Raw genomic sequence first — 21,266 nt, 5'->3', positions numbered from 1 at the left:
TCCAAAATCCAAAACTTTTTGAATACCGACATGATGCTCAAAGGAAATGCTCATTTGAGCATTTTGGATTTCATATTTGGGATGTTCAACCAGTTTGTATTTTTCAAATATTCCAAATTTCAAAAACATCTGAAATCCAAAACACTTCTGGTCCGAAACATTTCTGATAAGGGATACTCAACCTGTACTTTGTAATATACGATATGAAAATACCTATTTGTTTGGTGATGTGCAGTAGCTCAGCTTTATTTTCATTTCTCTCACTAGAACTTGAAAGCTGCTATTTGGCACTTTCTCTCAGAGCAAGAAGAGAAAGAGCAGGCTGTCTCTTTGAGAAGACCCTTGTCCTTCATGCTAAAGTTAGCATGTGCTGCCTCTTCCTGTCTGGATACAAGACTAAGCTTTATTTCAAAACTGAACCCTCTAGCAGCTGCATACCAGTTTACCTTAATATCCTTAGTACTTGGTGTCTTAACATCCTCATACTACCTTGCTCCTTTGGCCTCAAAGTAAGCATATTGGCTGGCTTATATTTCTTAACAAAATTAGCAGTACACAAATTGAAGAATTTTCATCTTTGATTACAAAAGTCTGCGCATGTGCTTGTACTCTGAGATGGTAATAGATTCTTCTGATAAAGTTATTGCTGCCTTTCCACAGTTCCTGTTCATTTGGATGGCTCCCTCCTTTACTATTTAAAGATTTTCTTTTCAAATGTAGTACTATGATAAAACTGTTGCAGCAACTGGTGGATTTTCTGCAACTGAAATTCTCCAGGTTTTGCTTGCTCATACAGCGAAGGACCTAAAGACCAGAAGTGTGCCTTTAGTTGTGCAGGCAGACTTGGGCCAGGATGTCCTGTAGGCTTTAGTGAACCCCCAGGGATAGGCAGCTCTGCTCATGAGCCCTCTCATTACATCTTTCATAGCATCCAGTCCCCGTACACATTGCAAGCTGCACCTGCTGGAGGACCCTCCCACCAAAAAAGGGTCAGAACCAAGAGTATTCATTGGCACATAAGGCCAACCAATTCTTCCTGATTATTTATTTTTTCTTTTTTTTTTTGAGACAGAGTCTCGCTGTTGCTCAGGCTGGAGTGCAGTGGCACGATCTCGGCTCACTGCAGGCTCCGCCCCCCGGGGTTCACGCCATTCTCCTGCCTCAGCCTCCCGAGTAGCTGGGACTACAGGCGCCCGCCACCTCGCCCGGCTAATTTTTTGTATTTTTTTTAGTAGAGACGGGGTTTCACCGTGTTAGCCAGGATGGTCTCGATCTCCTGACCTCGTGATCCGCCCACCTCGGCCTCCCAAAGAGCTGGGATTATAGGCGTGAGCCACCGCGCCCGGCCCTTTTCCTGATTATTTACTATTCTGTGCTCTAGATAATACATTCCAATTCCTGCCCCCTTTGGTACTCAATCTTTAAATAATATTGATATAGACAGCTATAAAAGACTAAGCCTGTAATTTGGTAAAACTATTTTCGAATCTATTGATGACAGTGCAATATTATGTTCAAAATATATAGTAACCATTTTGGCTGGGTACAGTGGCTCATGCCTGTAATCTCAGCACTTTGGGAGGCCGAGGTGGGCAGATTGCCTGAGCTCAGGAGTTCGAGATCAGCCTGGGCAACATGGCAAAACCCTATCTCTACAAAAAAATACAAAAATCAGCTGGGTGTGGTGGTGCACTTCTGTAGTCCCAGCTACTTGGGGGGCTGAGGCGGGAGGATCGCTTGAGCCCAAAAGGTGAGGCTACAGTGAGCCATGTTCATGTCACTGCACTCTAGCCTGGGTGACAGGGCAAGGCCCCGTCTCTTTTTAAAACAAAACAAAACCAAAAACCATTTAAACACATAACAGTTTGAAAAATTTGGAATACATCTCTTTTTTCTGGTACTATATAGACTCTTAACCCATTAAATGAGGAAGAATTCAGAAATCTGGCTCAAACCTATTATCAGGGCCTTCAAGGAAGTGCAGCCTAAGGGGGTAGAAGTCATCCAATTAGCCACTGACTTCCAATTCAAATACCCATTTGGGACAGTTCAGACTTTCCAGGCTGAATGAATGACCTAGAATTTGTCACAAGTAACTATATACAGAATATTCTGCTAAGTGAGAGGACCATCTCAATATTATCTCGACATTTTTAAATGGTACTTTACCTCTAAAACAGCATGATTTTAATATTATAGTACATTTGTAAATGTGTGACCAAAAAATTTAATTTCCAGGTATAACCAATTAGTCTTTTAAAAGTTACACAAGTTTTCCATCTCACCAAAGTAATCTCACTCTCTCCCCCAGTGAATTCCTACTCATTCATCAAGACTCAGCTTTCATTTTTTGTACTTGTCCTTTTCTGTAACACTGTGAAGTGACCAGAACTTCCTTTCTAGGCAAAGGGGTATGCCAGAAATTCAGCAAACTGGGAAAAGGATGTCAGATTATTAGAGATGGTTTTAATCATTCAGTGGATATTTCAGCCTTTTATCATTACACAGCATTTTACGGTCCATCACTCCTTACTCCAGTCTGAGGAAGAACGTCAGATCCCAGGCTGTGGGTGAGGTGACATCCCCGAGGCTAACGGGAACAGGCTGCAGACACCAGGTTAGTGCCCAGAATTTTGGTATTGGGACCTCCCTCCCACAAGCATTGCCTTCTCCTCCTGTTCTTAGGCCTTGGCTATGGAAACCCAGCAATGCAGTAGCATCAGGAATAAGGATAAATAAGAATATAGAATTGGAACATGATTCCATACTCTTCATCAGTCTTCTCGGGAGGATTCTGACCAAATGACCTAAAGATAAGGATGAGCCCATCCATGTTGTAAAGTAAAATACCATTGGGATTCACAGTTTATTGAAATTTAATAAAAATTATTTCCAAAGAATGGGAATCCTGGGGTAGCGAGGCAATTAATTAAGCAATTCATCTTAAAAGATGGAATACTTGGAACACCTTAGCCATCACTCAATGCCAAAATGTTTGGGTTTTTTTCACATCACATCCGTCCTATCTTTTCATCTTCAGTGAATCATTCCTCATGTTTGTAATTAAAGCCATATTTACCATCATAATCTGCAGTCACCCGAGCTCATTTTGCTCTGAAGCCAGTGATATTAAGCTGTTCTATTTCTAATGTGTTCCTTAACTTGATTCTAGTAAAAGCAGCAAGCAGTGGTATTTAATATACAAACTCATCAAATTCCACATAAAACATTTAACCACATTTTTAAGAACTCAAGTGTCCTTTACACTAGCTACCTTGGAAGTAGTACTGCACCTTTCTCACCATGTTGTCATTGTGTTATGCATTCTTGGAGTTTCCCTTTTGTAATTACCTTAAGATCCATTCATAAACCACAGAAGAAATCAGTCTTGCTTTATAATCCTATTTAGGTTGACATACAAAAATAGCATTGTCCCACCAGATCTCTTACTTTATAAACCAGATGTGGCGCTACTGACTTTGGACTCTTTAGAATGACTTCCCTTCCCACTCCACTCAACTGTCATTGTTGGGTGAGAACACGCTGGAGGGTGGACCCAGGACATTCCATTAGAATGTCTAATCCCTCAAGGTGACCACTGATGGAGACAACATGAATTTGCATGTTCTAATAAATACATACTTTTAAACGGCCTCTAGAGTAGATTTCCTTCCCTAATCTCCATTCCTTCCAATTCAAGTGCAAATTATAAATTTTTATTTTTCAGGCTGCTTTTTAAATTTCACTTTTCAGAAACGCAACAATAAGAGTTAATGTAGTCCTTTAAACTAGAAAATACTGGTATAGGCCAGGTGCGGTGGCTGACGCCTGTAATCCCAGCACTTTGGGAGGCCAAGGCGGGCAGATCACGACTTCAGGCTGAGGCAGGAGAATTGCTTGAACCGGGGAGGTGAAGGTTGTGGTGTGCCGAGATCACGCCATTGCACACCAGCCTGGGCAACAAGAGCCAAACTCTGTCTCAAAAAAAAAAAAAAAAAAGAAAGAAAATACTGGTATATATCCAGATGCAGTGGGCTACAAAACGTGGAATGATCATTGATTCCTGTTATATTTCTTTTTTTTCTGTAGCCTTGGATCCTTAGACTCACCAATAACTGAAGCTACAGTGATTACAAACCTGATAGAACCTCACAATTTGAACAGAAAAGGAGGAGACAAAATTGCAGCGTGTGTTTGGGGCAGAGGTCAGGAAGGCTGAGATGTAGACCACATCTGCATCTTTTGGGCCAGCAGCCCTTGGAATGATCAGGGAACAGTGAGCATAGGAGCTTGTCTTATAGCTGCTGCGCCTATCCCAACCTTTGCCCCCAGTTATCTCATTTAGAAAACCCTCTGGCTCCAGGGGTCCTTCTACTGCCTCCATGTAATAGATGTCTGCATGAGTCAGGGGTAGAAACTCCACCCCTCCAGGGGTGAGGTTCTTAATCCACAATGAGCTGCAGGTGTTTCCAAGGACAAACTTTAGTCTCAGATCACATTCACATCAGAAGTCCTAGGTCACCCAGTTCACTTTCCAGGATCATATACATTCTTTCATTAGGGTCACAAGAGATACAGTAACTTCTGCATGGTCTTCTGATCCATGCCCATTGTGAGCAAGAGTGACTGATTCAGACAGATACAGGACAGGATATGATTCGATCTTCTAACATCACACTGATTATCAGGAATACAAAGTAAAGGAGGAACATTGTGAAGCCCAGGATCTTGTTCATTCTCCATTTACATGACGCAATTGAAGAGATCACAAACAGAAGCATGAGAAAAAGCAAAACAATTGCACAAAACAAGCCATTGCTGCTGACTGGAACTGGCTGTAATCCATTGATAAGAGAGAAAAGCAACCAAGGAACAGGCAAGCTGCAAGATTGAAGAAACGATGTGAATATCCTTAATGTTTATAATAATCCCATACACTTAAATAGTAGTTTACACTTTACAAAGTATTTTTCCACCAATAAAAAATCTATGAAGTGAACAGAAATTATTAGCCCCATTTCACAGACAAGGAAATTAAGTTTCAGGGAAATTAAATTACTTGCCCAAGGACTCACAGCTAATAACTAGAAGAGCTTAGGTTAAAACTGAAGTACTCTGAGTCTGAGCTTTGTTTTTATTTTCTGCATACTTATGACTTCTATATGACTCAGATCAGTTGATGTGTGCCTTTTTTTTTTAAATGCTGGAATTACAGGCACACTTCACCACACCCAGCCCCAATGTGATATGTACTCTTAAATCTCTACATTTTGATAAGGCCTACATTTCTTTTAATTCTTTAGTGATGAGGGCTGCCTTTTTAGCTGCCCCTCACCCCAAATACACATACACAAATTCAAATTTAAGGAAACAAATCTACCACCCAAATTCAGAACATGATTGGGGAAATGAAAATAGCCCCTGTTTCTGACAAGGTTGGGAGAATGGAGTAAGAGGGTGGGTACAGGAGGATAAGGCATTTGTGTGTTATACAAAATGCTGTTTAGAGTCTCTGAGCTAGCAGGAGTTCACATACAAAGGAGCAAGAGTAGTACCAAGAAGTGAAGTTGAGTCATTGCTCCTTCCAATCCCACCTCCACCGCCTTGAAAGTCAGTGAGCAGAGCATTTGACGGTATTTGGTAATGGAATGAAATGGACTTTGGTTTTCAATTTATCTGTAAATTCCAGTCAGTTACATTTCAGGCAGCATTTTAGTTCTATTATCCCATCTGGCTATGATGAATGAAGGGAAGATATTTTGTTGCTTTGCAGAAACTAACAATATAAATGCCCTTTTATTCTATGTATAATGAATAAAGCAGAAAACCAGTGAACAGAGCCAATGCAGTGTTTTCCAGTCATACTTAACACCCCTTAGAAAGTAACATTGCCACTCACCCCACAGTGATATCAAATATGTTACTGCCCACAGAGCTTGACACAGCCATGTCTCCCAGGCCTTTTCGAGCGACAATCACACTGGTGATGAGGTCAGGAATTGATGTGCCTGCTGCAAGGATTGTCAGGCCCATGATCTCTTCAGAAATCCCTATTGTTTCACCAACCTGGTAAACGGCAACGGTAATGAGAAACCATGGCAACAGTAGGTGAAAAACCTAAGGCACATCCAAGCACTATCCACATCCTACTTTGTGCAAACAGAATGCCTTCTAAGGAGCTCAGTCACACCCCCTCAGCCTGAGTGAGGAAGGGTGATTGATAGGGGGACCAACAGCTGAGATGGCCACAGAGAGGAAGAGCAAGCAAGACTCCTGCTCCTGGCCGCAGGGACCATGTTGCTCTTCTTTTCACAATTGGACTAAAAGTTACCTACACCAGATCTGCTGCTCACTGTCATTCCAACTCTTAACAACCCTACCTCCCCACAAGAACTGCCCTTCCAAAGAGCTGTTCATGTCAGCATTTCTATTTCCAGGAATGTGGACACTTGCTGTGTGCCAGGAACTAAGAGGCTGGAGGTGAAGTATGAGCAGGATGACATAGACCCTAATCTCAGCCTTTTAGAGAGGAAAGCTAGTAAACAATTATTACAGTTCAGTATTCCAGGCAGAACAGAAACACTATAGGTACTCAGAGGAAGACTAATTGAATGCCAGAGAGCAGGCGAAAAAAGCTGGCTCTCAGAATGCGTAGGATTTCACCAGGTGAGAGGGATGGGTACATGGCGGAGAAAGCAGGAAATAAGGCTAATAAGCCAAGTTCAGCTGGAATCAGGCAGGATTCCAAGGCCTTCTATGCCATGCTACAGGATATGACAGAAAAGCCACACTTGAGAAGCACTGCGTTCACTGGAATAAAAAGTCTACTTTTAAGCCTTTACAAACAACATAGAAACTGCACGAATTCACTTGATCCTCGAGATTCCCTGAGTACCGGAGATTGATCCTGAAGGAAAGTGTCCTTGGGACCTGCTGGTAGAGGATTTCGTTCCTGCTGTTCACTCACCTGGTGAGCCCACCACACCATGAGGTATGAGAACATGGCTATCCACACGATAGATCCCAGGAAGGTGAAAACAAAAAACTTCCTAGACTCCTGTTTGAAAGTTTGAAAAGGACAAGACGTAAGCTGTAGAGGTTAAAAGGTCTTTGGCCCTTCTGAGCAAGCCCAACAATCAGTGACAAGGTCTAATGGAAGAGTGATGGAGGTGAACTGGAGACATTTGACCTGAGGGCTCTCTCTCCAGGGAGGACCTTGAGATGGATGGAAAAGGATGGGGGTTGGGGGTACACCTGTAGGGGAGTCCAGCCAGTAGGGTGGACGGCAGTCACCAGATGGAAGAAAGTTGTTTGCTTGCCCTAGAACCAGGCCAATCTAGGTATCTGGTTTGGCTTTTGCAACCTCCTTGTACCATTCCTTTCTGGTCAGACCTTTCCTTGCAAATAAGAATGTTGGGTATAAATACCAGTGATTTCCCTGGGTTTTGGGAATACTCCTGTGAAATATGCAGGAGGTTTAGTGGTATCATTCTCAAATTAAAATCAAGAAACTGAGATAGGAGTCAAAGAGGGACTAGTGTATGCTGCTTATAGCAGTGGGAATAAAGCGCATGAGGTCTAGGGCCTCCCAGTCCCAGTGGTATGTCCCCTAAGCACATAGTCCCCCTCCAAGACTTCAGTCCCTTCCCAGATCTCAATGGTGGAGCCCTGATAAGCTGGGTTGTCCCTGGCCTCTTCCTCCTCTTGAGTGTGAGCCCCGCATGCCGAGAGACCCCACAGCCCTGCTGGGGATAAAGAGTCTGAGATACAGATGGGCACACTCACCTGCCTTCGCACGTCGGGGACTGTCAGCCACAGTGGGAACACGATGGGCAGAAGGAAGAGGTAAATGGCCTGCTTCTGCCTGGTTTCAGGCCAGTCCAGGGACAGAGGCTCTTCATTTCCCTTCTCCTCCTCTTCCTCCTCCTCCTCCTCCTCTTCCTCCTGCTCTTCCTCCTCCTCTTCCTCCTCTTCGCTATCCCCTCCATCACTTCCCCCTCCATCTTCTACACCTTTCTCATCATTTTTGGCTTCACCGTGATTTTCAGCACTGAGTTCCTGGCTTTCAGTTTCACCTTCATTACCTTTCATTTCACCATCTTCTGCGTGGATTTCACCCTCATCTTCACCTTCATTGTCTCCTTTTCCTTCTGCTTCATTTTCGTCTTCACATTCTTCTCCTTTTCCTTGTGTTTCAGTTTCACCTTCACCTTCACCTTCTGGCTGAGTTTCACCTCCACTTTTCTCTTCAGTTTCACCTTCACCAGCAGTTTCGCCCTCTTTGCCTGGCATTTCACCTGTGCTCTCGGCCTCAGCCACATCTTCCTGCAATCCAAAACCAACAGATTAATGTGTGGTAACTGCTCTGCTTGTTTTCCTTATGTTACTCCCCCATTTTTTTGTTGGCGTGCTTCTCAGAAGGTATCTGAAAACTTAAGTATGAGGAGAAAACTAGTGCGATAATTCAGCAGAATTCCCATGACCACACTCCTACCTAGTGGCTGTCCAGCTTTTATTTGATCATTTCCAGGGGTGGAAAGCTCACCACCTGAAGCAGCTTCTGTCATCTTTGGCACCTCTGATTCATCTGAAGTCCATATTTATATCAAAGTTCTACCCCCGTGTATAGGTTTACTCTTTGATGCCTTACAAAACATCAGTCTTCCATGAGACAGCTCTCTTCCCTGGGTTAAAGATTCCCAGGTCCTTATATCATTTCTACATGCTATGGCCTAGAGCCTCCTCCCTATCCTGGTGAACTCATTTTAATTAGCTTATATCCCAGGAGGAGGGCATCCAAAACTGAATACAGAATATTGCATGGAGTGGAACAGGACTATCACCTCCCTTGTCTTAGATACAATGTTTCCATTAATGTTGCTTAATATGGCATCACATCCTTTGGTGGTCACAATGCATTGCTGAGTCAACTAAAACTCCTAAATTGTTTTATTACCTTATATCTACAAAATAAGGATGATAATGCCTATTTATTGAGGGTTTTTATGTGCCAGGCACCATGGGAAGTAGTTTAATAATAATAGCTAGCACTTACGGTGTTTTATGAATCAATTAATTCATGATATGGATAAAACTATGCCCATCTTACAGATGGAGAAACTAGAGTAAAAGGAACTAAGTAACTTGCCCATGGTCCGCGTGGTTTATAAGTGATGAAGTTGGGATTTGAATATGGGTGGTCCACCAAGCTATCCTGCTTTACCAATCAATACCAGGTAAAGGGCCAAATGAGATGTCTGGCTCCCAAACTTGGTAGCCTGAGGAGCTTATTAGAAATTCAGATTTTTAGGCCGGGCACGGTGGCTCATGCCTGTAATCCCAGCACTTTGGGAGGCTGAGGTGGGCGGATCACAAGGTCAGGAGTTTGAGACCAGCCTGGCCAACATGGTGAAACCCTGTCTCTACTAAAAATACAAAAATTAGCTGGGCGCGGTGGCAGGCGCCTGTAATCCTAGCTACTCAGGAGGCTGAGGCAGAATTGTTTGAACCTGGGTGGTGGAAGTTGCAGTGAGCTGAGATTGCGCCACGCACTCTAGCCTGGGTGACAGAGCAAGACTCTGTCTCAAAGAGAAAAAAGAAATACAGATTTTCTGACCCCACCTGGACCAACTGAATTAGAATCTCTAGGATTGGAAGTCAGGAATCTGTATTTTAACATACTCACAGCTGTTCCTAAAACATCCACCTTTAGACCAGTGTTTGGGAACCACTGACTATCTCCACACACCCTAAAAGCCATTGATAGCTGGGTGTGGTCTCAGACATAGATGCCTATGTTTCAACTACTCAGGCAGCTGAGGCAGTAGGATCGCTAGAGCCCAGGAGTTCCAGGCCAGCCTGGGCAATATAGTGAGACCCCATACCCCCGTAAAAAATTTAAGAGATAGGCTGGGCACGGTGGCTTACACCTGTAATCTCAGCACTTTGGGAGGCTGAGTCGGGCGGATCATGAGGTCAGGAGTTTGAGACCAGCCTGACTAATGTGGTGAAACCCCATCTCTACTAAAAAAAAAAAAAAAAAAAATTAGCCAGGCATGGTGGTGCATGCCTGTAAGTGCCTGTAATTCCAGCTCATCAGGAGGCTGAGGCTGGAGAATTGCTTGAACCCGGGAGGCAGAGGTTGCAGTGAGCTGAGATCGTGCCACTGCACTCCAGCCTAGGCGACAGAGCAAGACTCAGTCTCAAAAAAAAAAAGAGATAAAATTAAAAGCCATTGATTCAGAGTGTCCTCAGATTAGGCAACCAGCTAACCTGTAGCAATATGCTGGTCCATCCCTTGAGCAAGAGCCCTGGGCTGTGTGTTCATGGAGTAAATATGTTGTCTGTAACAAATGTCATGATATTGGCAACCCCCAAAGGATGTTGAGGGAGTCTCAATTGTGCTGCACATTAAAATCACCTGAAGGCTTTTTTTTTTTTTTTTTTTTGAGGCAGAGTCTTGCTCTGTTGCCCAGGCTGGAGTGCAGTGGCACCATCTCGGCTCACTGCAAGCTCCGCCTCCCAGGTTCACGCCATTCTCTCGCCTCAGCATCCCGAGTAGCTGGGATTACAGGCATGTGCCACCACACCTGGCTAATTTTTTGTATTTTTAGTAGAGACGGGGTTTCACCGTGTTAGCCAGGATGGTCTCGATCTCCTGAGCTCGTGATCCGCCCGCCTCGGCCTCCCAAAGTGCTGGGATTACAGGCGTGAGCCACCGCACCCGGCCCTGAAGGCTTTTTAAACCATTGATGCCCAAGGTCCCACCCCAGATATTCTGACTTTATTGGTTGAGGGTGGGGCCTGGTCATTTTTTTTTACTTCCCCAAATTATTCTAATATGCAACCAGGGTTGAGAACCCCCAATGAAGACAACAAATACTACTGATGAGGCCTGCAGTTTGAACTGAGAATGAGGATTGAGAAGATTTTCGTCTGAAATCATTCCTGCCCTCTCCTGTCTACCCCCATCAGGTAGAGAATGCTTCCCAGAGGAGATGACAAGTCATTTAAACCCATAAATATGGGACCTCTACTCTGAAGACTGTCACTCCTAATAGCCCCAGCTGAGCAAGTAGCTTCCTCTTCCTGTGTTGGAGTCAAGTCAGCCAGCCACAACCAGTTGGATGCCAGCTGGATTCTTGACCAAGGAGCTGGGTTGAACCGATTCTTTCTCTCTCTGTCTCTCTTTTTTTTTTTTTTTTTTTTTTTTGAGACAGTTTCGCTCTGTCACCCAGGCTGGAGTGTAGTGGTGCGACTTCTGCTCACTGCAATCTCCGCCTCCACAGTTCAAGTGATTCTCCTGCCTCAGCCTCCCAAGTAGCTGGGATTACAGGCACGCACCACCACACCCGGCTAATTTTTGTATTTTTAGTAGAGATGGGGTTTCACCATGTTGGCCAGGCTGGTCTCAAACTCCTGACCTCAAGTGATCCTCCTGCCTCGGCCTTCCAAAGCGCAGGGATTACAGGTGTGAGCCACAACACCCGGCCCGATTCTCTAAGACTGGAAACCAGTCACTGATTCTCCTGTGGATGCAGGATTGGGATAGTAGCTTGGGATTATATGTGCTCATAAGGGAACAAATGAAGTCAGCCTGCCAAGAGAGGCCCATGATAGAGCCTGTACTCAGAGAAGGAATGTGAGGGAGAGCAGGACATGGAATGAGAAGCCACCAGGGTCACAGATGCCTTCTCAGGCCTAGGCCCAGCTCTTCATGAGATCAAGCTTCACTTCCTGCCCTGGGATTCCAGGGGATACCTCTGTATCCTCTTAATCCCTTTTACTTGAGCTAGCGGTAATAGACCTACTCATGTTACCATGAAGCTGTCTTAGACGCTGAACCCAAAGTTGCTGGCTTAAGGACGAGATATAATCAGGTGTTTTCTGGGTATTGAATGGAGAGAAAAAAAGAGATGGAACTTGCAAATGGAATGTTTTTTACTGTCAGTCACTCAACATATATTGAGCCAGCTGTGCACCAGGCATTCTGCTTCCCTCTGTAGGGGAGACAGGGATGACTCAGACTTTGATCTTGCCTTCAGGAACCTCACCACCTAGTAGGCTCAGAATCCAAGGAAGACAGTTGGTAAAAGCCCTGGGATAGGTGCAGAGCACCAGGGGCATTCAGATTTGGAGTGGTTCAAGGCAGCTACATGACAAAGGTGTTTATACTGGCCAGGGGCTGGGGAGGGGGGTGGGGTGCGTGGTAAGATGAGGATATATGAAAATGGAGGAGAAAAGGCATTCTAGGGAGAGAAAACCATGTGAGCCAAGGCTGGGAGGTAGAAAAACTTGGAGACAGCCAGGCGTGGTGGCTCATGCCTATAATCCCAGCACTTTGGGAGGCCGAGGCGGGTGGATCACAAGGTCAGGAGATCAAGACCATCCTGGCCAACATGTTGAAACCCCGTCTCTACTAAAAATACAAAAATAAAAATAAAAAAAAGAAAAACATGGAGACAAGAAATCCAGTTTGGCTGCAGCATGGTAGAAGAAGAGACCATGAGGCTGTAAAGACAGGGCAGTATCAGGACTTGGAAAGCTCTGCAGACAAGGCTGAGATGCCTGACCAGGTGCAGTAGGCAATGAGGAGCCTCAGAAGGTTGGAAAGCCTTCACCCAGCATCCCTCCCACCTGCATTTCAAGCTTCCCAGTGCTCAGGAGCTACCTGGTCTCACTGTCACCTAGTTGCTGACAGACCCACTAACAATTATTCCTTATGTTCTTATAGCATGTGACAGTTCACAATACATTGTCAATATGTTAGCTCACTCATGTAAGATGTTCCAGTGAGTTAATTGGCCCCCTGAGATACTTGTATTTTTCAAGTGATCTTCAGAGAAAGAGTAATATTTACCCCCAGAGGAATGAACCTCGAATAGGATTTCAGACCTTCAGGGAGGATGTATTTTTGGTCAAGAGTTCCTTCCCTAGACCTCTCCAATTTTGTCTGTGCCAAGGCTGGGTGCCTACCTGACCGCCTGGATTCTCCTTCTGATCTCCCTTGATGTCTGGAACAGAGGCTGGTGTGACCGTGACCGCAGGGAGCTTGGCTGGCTCCTCCTCTTTAAAGGATAAACATGGGTTACATCAGAAGAGTGGACAAGGTTCTGAAGGAAGCTGGCAGAGACGCTGGCATAAGTGGCTACAGGGCTATTGGACTAAAGGGTTTCTGAAGGTTTATTTGGGGGAATTTCTTGTTGGTAGGAAAAGTAAGATGATGTGAATTGTTATTGCCCTGACCTATCTGCAGATGAGAAGACAGTTGGCAAGTGACCATCCGTGCTCCCCTATAATTCACAGACATTTCCATCCTGGCCATTGTGGCCAAAGACACTGTCAACAGCTGGGCAGTCAGAACAGAGAGAGGGCAAAGCTCCCAGCACTCAGAGAATGACCCTTTGGGAAGGATCCTGCTGATTCCAAAGGCAGCAGCTTTTGAAGCCTTGGAACAGGACTGACGGGAAGGGAAACTTGGAAAGTCTGGAGAGCTAGGTTTAGGTACAGGTTCTCTCACTTCTTGGCTGTGTGGCTTTGGGAAGTCATTTGACCTCTCTGAGACTCTTGTCTATAGGATGGGAAGAATGACTGCTGTTCCACCTCCCTCCAGGGGTTGCTGGGTGGATCAGGCAGTCCTGGTGTGCTGTGCAGAGCCCACATGGCAGTGGCTGTCCCACTTTCTCAGTCCTAGATGCCACACAGATACTAGACTTCTGTGACACCAGACCCCTGGTAGCCTTCCCTCACTGGGGTTGCTGATTTCAGACCAATAACTAGCAACACTGTCCTTGTACAGAAGAGACAGGAAGAAGAAATAAAGTCCCACAGTCTCATTTGGGATGAGATTTAGCAAAAAGAAGTGGGAGTTCAACAACCCCTAGCCTTCCCTCGCCTACCCCAGCTGTGGAAAATGGAGAGGAAGCTGTATGGGGCCACTCTCAGACCAGCGGCCATGTCAGAAAGACAGCACCTGGGAAGGAAGAGTCTGGAGTGAAGCGGCGATCAGGGCAACACCCTACCATCACTCTAACTGACTGGCTCACAGAGGCCAAAGATGTGCCTCAGCCCCTGGCCTGGCTGGCTGCTGCCTCCAGGCCAAGCTCACTACTGACAGCAGGGAGAGGGGGGCAGGAGAAAACCCACTGGTCTGGCCATCCTCTCACCTTCTGGTTTGCTTTCTGCTTTGGCCTGGGGTTGGGCTCTGGCCTCTTGATTCAAGCTCTCCTCCTCCTTCTCCTTGGCAAGGCGAACTGCAAATGAGACAGGACATACATCTTGCCTGGAATTGTAGGATCATCCCTGCCACGCCCTTTCAGTTAGGACAGTCAGCTGAGCAGCCAGAGGGCAGCTGCAGAGTGTGGGAAAAGGCTGCCATGGGGGTTGTGACATCTGGATTCTGATCCTACGAGGCCTAGTTGTGGTGCCTAATTCCCAAAGTTCTGTCTTACATTCTCTGCATTGTCACTGACTGGCTGTGACCTAGGGTAAGTCATTTCCCTTCTCAAGGCCTATTTCCTCTCTGGTAAAATGACATGGTTGGACTCAGGACCAAGAAATAGGATTTATTTCCTTTACAAGCTCAAGTGATGGCCTGCTTGGGTACTGAATTGAGAAGGACTCTGACCCAAACTTTGTAGAAAAGTACCGTGATTGATTGGTAATGTCTGTGACAGACATGGAATGGAGAAATAATTGCAGGGAGATGTTTTTGCCATCCTTGGACTATATTATCTTTGTAGCTTACTTTCTATGAATCTACTAGAGGCTTTGTTATAGCTCCAGGGGGACGGCTGATGGCCATGTTCATAAACCTTCCGTCTCCAGTGGAAAAGGGGAAATGGTTCACCAACAAGCTCTCGGATACACCCTTTTTGACCCCAGGCACAACAAGAGCCTGAGAAGGGCCTCCTTCAGATCCCTATGCACATGCTTTGCTGGAGGCCCACAGGGCAGCATGCACAGAATTGTGCTGCCCTGATTTCCAGGTGAGAAACATGGGACAGGCAACTCTCTTTAACTGGGACTACATGCCAGGAAACATGCAAAGCACTTTACATGTATAATTTCAAGGTGAGAAGGGAAGAAGGAACAAGGCTGAGATGAAGGAGTCCACAGCTGTGTGGCCTGGGAGGGCGAGGGCAGTGGTGCAAGTGAAGAACAAAGTGGTGTCATGGGATCTATGGGCTCTATTCTGAATTTAGGCTGGCTCTGCCCCATGAGCACCGGGTGACTTTGGGAAGCCTGTGTGCCAGCACTAAGCCTCAGCATCCTCTCTAAAAAGGCAATACCATCATATCCTCAGGGGACTGATGTGATGAGGATCCATGAGACAAAATAAATAAAAACACTTTTACTGCTGCAAATGCTGGCCTCACTCATATTGTTCCTTTAGCACGAATTCTGAAGCCTGATGACCTGGGTTTGAATCCTAGTTCTGCCACTTGCACTATAGCTGTGGACCTAACTGGGTGATTCCTTAAGCTCTCTGTACTTCAGATTCTTCATCTGTCAAATCTTCCAGAGTTGGTGACAAAGTAAATGAATTTATACATGAATATGGTCAAAACAGTGTCTGGCACCTAGAAAGCACTCTATAACTTTTAGCTGTAACAACAACAACAACAATGATGAAAACAAATTGACAAGAGTAGTTGAGAGCAGCTGTCCTACCTGGGAAGCACCCCCACAGTGATGATGCCCGGCATCCCAGAGGGTCCGAGTTAGAAGGAACCCTGGAGATCATCTAGTCCATAATACAGATGGACTGAGAGGAAACGGAGAAGCTGGAAAGTGCAATCTGGGAAGCTGGGTGGATCAAAGCCTCTGCCTGGCTCCAGGACAGGCAGGAAACAGATAAATGGGTCTGGAATTTCCTCCTCTCTACCTGTCTCCTAAACTCTCAGTTAGTTCAGCTGCAGCTGGCTCTGGCAATAAGCTCCATGGGTAGAGCCACTATGACACGTGTGGTCCCTCGAAGTGGCCTGGTGGGCCTGGGTCCTCATCAGAACTGAGAGGTCGGGGGCCAACACACCTTCATCCAGACAAACCCAGTGCCCCCTTGGCACTAATCAAACCCTGAAGTCTTCTGTTGAGCAATGTGTAGCTGCTGTCACAGGAGGGCTCCCTTGGTTCTGGTCTTGGCACTGAGATTATCTGCTGGCTGTTGCTGGAAGGGCTAGCCATAAACACAAGCTTCCCCCTTTCCTTCTCATCCTCATCACAGCCTAGACTCTCACTTCCCATGTTACTGAGGAAAACAGGTCAGCTGCAGGGTCTCCCCCACCCTGTCTCACACACATCCAAGTGAAATCACCAGAAAAGCCATGGGACCCTGGAGAGGAAAAGCCCCTTCACAGGGAAGGTGAGAGTTCAGACCCCAGGAAACATCTTTTCCACGGATCAGCTCTGTGGAAAGAGCTGGAACACCTGGAAAGAGTGGAAACATCTGGACGGCCATCTGGAAACGGCATACAAAAGCACAAATGTGCATCTAGAAAGCCTGGGGAACAAAGGCCCTCATCACAGCCCTGCATGGTCCCCGCCCCTCCCACATGTCATCTCAGGGTGTAGAATCAGGCTGGGCTCTTGAGCACGACTGAATCCCAGAGGACATCTGCAGTCACGAGGGCCATTCCATGCCCCAAAGACACCCAGAGACAATGTACGAGCATGCTTGTCCTCCCTGGGATGATTGCTGCTGGCTCCTGGGCACTCGTTTCCTCACATGCCTCTCCCCTCTCAGCAGGGCCGGATCATGGCTTTAGCATCAATCTCCTCTGACCTCAGCCTGGCCTGAACATCACATAATCCTGTTAGGACAAGTAGGCCAGCTGGAGGCTGTTGGTCATGGAGATGCCCATCTGGGGGCCCTCCAGTCCCACCCAAGAGGTCTTTATCATCAGGACTTTGCTAGAGTCAGTGATTCCTCTGGGAGTAGCCACTGATGACCCAGAGATACAGCTTTCCTCATGGGGCCCTGGCCAGAGCACCCCGGCACTCATCACCAGAGGCTGTCAGGGGCTGCAGCTTCCATTCTGCAAACCCCAGAGGTACTATTTTTCTAGAGCTGACATTTGGGGGTGGCCTCTCTCACAATGTCTGCTGAGGTTTACCTTGAGGAATTGCTTTTTATTTTTTCTTTTCTCTCTCTCTCTTTTTTTCCTAACAGCTCCATTAGCAGCTTAGATTAATTTGTTTCTCCCTTTCTCTCTCTCTCTGTTCTTACCTTGAGGAATTCCTAAGGAAGGTTTCATCACTTGTCTTTGATGCAGCTTTTCACAGTATGGTTTATTTATTTATTTATTTATTTGTTTGTTTCTTTATTTAGAGATGGTCTCGCTCTGTCACCAGGCTGGAGTGCAGTGGCACGATCTTGGCTTACTGCAATCTCTGCCTCCCGGGTTCAAGCGATTCTCCTGCCTCAGCCTCCAAAGTAGCTGGGACTACAGGTGTGTGCCAATTTTTGTGTTTTTAGTAGAGACAGGGTTTCACCATGTTGCCCAGGATGCTCTCGATTTCTTGACCTCGTGATCTGCCCACCTTGGCCTCCCAAAGTACTGGGATTACAGGCATGAGCCACTGTGTCCAGCCTTTTTAAAAATTATTTATTTATTTATTTATTTATTTGAGGTGGAGTCTCACTCTGCAGCCTAGGCTGGAGTGCAGCGGTGCAATCTCGGCTCACTACAACCTCCACCTCCCGGGTTCAAGCGATTCTCCTGTCTCAGCCTCCCAAGTAGCTGGGATTACAGGCGCCTGCCACCACGCCTGGCTAATTTTTTTGTATTTTAGTAGAGACGGGGTTTCACCGTGTTGCCCAGGCTGGTCTCGGACTCCTGAGCTCAGGCAATCCACCTGCCTCGGCCTCCCAAGATGCTAGGATTACAGGCGTGAGCCACCGTGCCTGGCTGGTATTTTTTTTTAAAACAACTGACAACCCAATATTGTCTCTGAAAAGGACTTCAGAGCCTAAAGAAAATTCTGAGCCCCGAAAATTTGTCCTTGAGCCAGAAAGGTCAGTCAGAGTGCTCCCTGGGACTCAATGGATCATTCTGTGGTGTCATATTCAGCTCAGCCCTCAGCCCTCCTGCCCAACTGCAGTCCAAGCCCTTGGCTTTTGCCCAAAGGCTAGCATTTCCTTGATGGGCCTCCTGGCTGGGTTCCGGTTCTGCACCAGAGCCCCAGAGATGGGGAGGCTCCAGGAGAGCAGGAGAGTAGCTGAGAAGTGCCCTTTAGGGGTCTGAGATGCATGTTGGGGGCAGCTCTCTGGGGAAGAGAAGCAGAAGGCAGGATGTGGTAAGGTGGACAGTGAGAATCTCAGCTGCTGCCACCATTTGTCAAATTGGACAACAGCCCCCACTGTACTTTGGACCCTGCTCTTACCCTCGTCACCCTTAAAAGGGTCCTGGCTGTTTCCAGGGTGTCCTTTGGGATTCCAGACTTGGGGAGGAGTTGGCAGGTTTCCTAGGACTCCAGAGTTGAATATAAAGCAAAAGGAAGTGCCACTAAGAACTTCTGGGCTTTGGGACCCTACAAGAGGCGTCCCCAGAAGCAGCCCAGGCCAGTCAGCCTGGGCTGAGCTGCCTGGCTAGACACTCTCCGTGGAACACTGGGGCTGACTCCTGGGCAGTGGGCTTTGCAGGGCAGCCCCAACCCAAATCTGTGCAGAGCACATGGTACTCACAGCCTAACTGCAGGTTAATGCCTTCATTTTACAGGGAGGGACAGAGGCAGGGAAGTGGGATGTGGATACCCAAGGACCTTAGCCTCCATGTTCTTTGTTGCCCTCTCTTGGTGAGTCCCCTGTCTTGGTCTCTACCCTCTTTCCCAGACTGTCTGATTTTTACTACTTTCCTCTGCTTATTATCTCTTCCCACTCCCTCCTCACTGCCTCTAGGATTTTCAGGTCCCAGTTCTTCTCCAGCTGCAGGAGGGAAGGAGTGGATGGGGCAAACCACACAGGTCTGGAGAGGCCTTGCTTACCTTCCCTCAGGGGGTCCAGGCTGTGGAGCATGAGCTGGTAGATGGTGCTGCGGATGGTGCTGTTGTGCAGAGAGGTCGAGCTGCTCCCTCGGGTCAGCAAAGACGGGAGCTGAGCAAGAGGAGAGCCGCACAGGCCTCAGTGGGCCCCTGTCCAAGCCAGGGGAGGAACCACACGAGGGCATCACTAACCTTGCCTCTTTCCCATAAAGATCAGGGAGAAAGCACAGATGCCTTATCCTGACCTCCCCTCTTCCTCCACCTCCAACCAGGAGAGTTACACTACTTTCTTTCTCAGCCTCCCCTCAGCTCTTCCAGGACTACTTTGTTTTAGGTACTGAATAATTTCCCAACGTCTCCACAGGGAGCAACCTGGTATATTAGGAATATCACGTTACGAAGGGTTTGCACATCCCTGCAAGTACACCCTCAGAAACACTCCCTCACCCACACACCACACAGACAGACCCACTGCACATGGCTACAGCTCTTTACAGTCCACAAAGAGCATTATCACGTTTTATCATTGCCCCACTCCCAGAGACAAGCAAAGCTGTGATCCCCATCTATGGAAAGGGAAAGGAAAACTCAAAGAAGCTAGGTGCCTAAGCCAAGGTCATGCGGGAAGTAAATGAAAGAGTCAGACTGGTACCCAGGTCTTCTGTGGTCTTCTGATTCCCACTTTTCAGTTTTGTTTTGTTTTTTTTCTGCCCATGTGCTCAGAGACCTTCACAGGTACACACATACACACACATCTATACTGTACAGACACAGATGTGACACTTATTCATAGTGACACATATAGAAATATCATCTGATTTACAATGGAACATCCAAAGACAACGCTTCCACACTTGCTGAGTCCTCCCTCCCTTCTCTTCTTCCTCCCTCCTTTCTTCCCCCTCATCCCTCTGATCTGAACTCTTCTGCCATCTAGTGGTTGTGGTGACACTACTTCACCACAAGTCAGAGATTTTCTTTGGATGGGGGAGGTTCTTTAGGTTCAAGTTCGGAACTCCTTTCAAAGTTCCCCATAATTCTTTCCAGATACTTCATAGGCTATAAACAGCTAAGACACAGTTTTTCAGAAACCTCAGACTCCTGTCCTCTCCAGTTCCCCTGCTATCCTTCTCTTAGTTCTGGGGCATTCCAAAGCCATAGGTAATCCGGCTTTTATATCAATCATACAATGTTGGGCTGTACATTAGGACTTGAATTCATCTAGTTCAAACAGTCATTTTACAGATGCAGAATCTGAGGCTCAAGGTCACACAGCAAGCTAATGGCAGAGAGGGCTGTAACATTCCAGACTTAGCTCCCAAACTAGCACCTCCTCAAAGGCCATCTAGAGGTGAGAGTTCTCAGAAAAGGAGCCCTCTCCTCCCTTGCCTCACCCTGGCAGCGCTCCCAGGAGCTTCCTAGGCCTGAGCACAGCCAGGGTCCCCAGCACAGGGCCACAATACCCTGGGCCTGTGACCATCCACTGAGACCCTGCAGTGTCCCCACTGGGCAGACTCCATACGGCACCCACCTTCAGCTTCTTGTTATCCTGTAGCTCATCCACCGCAATGGCCCCATCGCCCGGCTGCAAACAGGGAGAGGAGTCACGAGATGTTGTGGCGAGACCCTCACTTTCTCCCTACATCCCTTTCTCCACGGAAGTCCTCAGGTTGAAATACAGAAACACACTCCGAGATAACCTGGTCTCAGAAAATGTTTCAACGTGTTCCATCCCTCCAGTCTGACCTTCTATAATCTGGCTTTAGCCTGCAATGCAGTACCCCCAGTCGAATCTGTCCACTCACCATAGTCCAGTGGCACCAACTGTCTTTGGGTTTCTGAAATGTGCCATCCTCTTCACCCACCTCAAAACCCTCATCACAGGGCCCCTCGCCCCCTGTCCGTAATGCTCTTTCCCTCCTCAGGCTTCTGGTCTCCACTTAAGTGTCACCTTCCTCTGGGAAGCCATGTATAATTCTTTTATAGACCCCTGTTCTTTTCCTTCACTGCACTTTCCCCAATTTATTTGTGGAAATAAGTTGACTGCCCCACTAGCATCTTGAAGGTAGACTATTTTATTCACCACTGTGTGGCCAGCATGAGAACACTGCCCAGCACTTAGCCAGAGCTCAATAAATATTTATTAAATGAATGAATAAATGAAAATCAACTGTCCTCTAAATACACTTAATCTATTCTAAGTCTTGTTCCCTTGTTCATGCCTTTTTCTCCTGCCTAAAATGCCATCTCCATTCCTTTCTGCCTACTCAAATCTTATCCATTTT

General features: G+C 46.6%; 2 protein-coding genes across 6 annotated transcripts in view; one reads left to right on the top strand and one right to left on the bottom strand.

The window, feature by feature from the left end:
• DENND4A (DENN domain containing 4A) overlaps positions 1-643 on the top strand; it is a 134,292-nt gene extending 133,649 nt beyond the window's left edge. The window contains exon 35 of the mRNA XM_055362626.2: positions 268-643. The gene's annotated coding sequence lies outside the window, so the exon portion shown is untranslated. The remainder of the gene's footprint in view (positions 1-267) is intronic.
• Positions 644-2,446: 1,803 nt separating this feature from the next.
• The window catches only part of SLC24A1 (solute carrier family 24 member 1), a 45,128-nt gene continuing 26,308 nt past the window's right edge, over positions 2,447-21,266 (bottom strand). For 2 of the 5 annotated variants that reach the window (XM_063698625.1, XM_031002379.3), the window contains exons 4-11: positions 20,513-20,566; positions 18,985-19,093; positions 14,166-14,252; positions 12,976-13,067; positions 7,786-8,325; positions 6,968-7,057; positions 5,900-6,066; positions 2,447-4,881 (exon numbers count right to left, since the gene is read on the bottom strand). In XM_063698625.1, coding sequence (XP_063554695.1) covers positions 4,632-4,881; positions 5,900-6,066; positions 6,968-7,057; positions 7,786-8,325; positions 12,976-13,067; positions 14,166-14,252; positions 18,985-19,093; positions 20,513-20,566 — 1,389 coding nt within the window. In that variant the 3' untranslated portion in view covers positions 2,447-4,631. The remainder of the gene's footprint in view (positions 4,882-5,899; positions 6,067-6,967; positions 7,058-7,785; positions 8,326-12,975; positions 13,068-14,165; positions 14,253-18,984; positions 19,094-20,512; positions 20,567-21,266) is intronic. The other 3 variants (XM_063698627.1, XM_063698628.1, XM_063698626.1) reach the window with 3 other exon arrangements.

The sequence above is a fragment of the Gorilla gorilla genome, chromosome 16 (assembly GCF_029281585.2).
Source record: "Gorilla gorilla gorilla isolate KB3781 chromosome 16, NHGRI_mGorGor1-v2.1_pri, whole genome shotgun sequence".
Lineage (NCBI taxonomy): Eukaryota > Metazoa > Chordata > Mammalia > Primates > Hominidae > Gorilla > Gorilla gorilla.
This window is presented reverse-complemented; position numbering and strand designations above follow the sequence as displayed.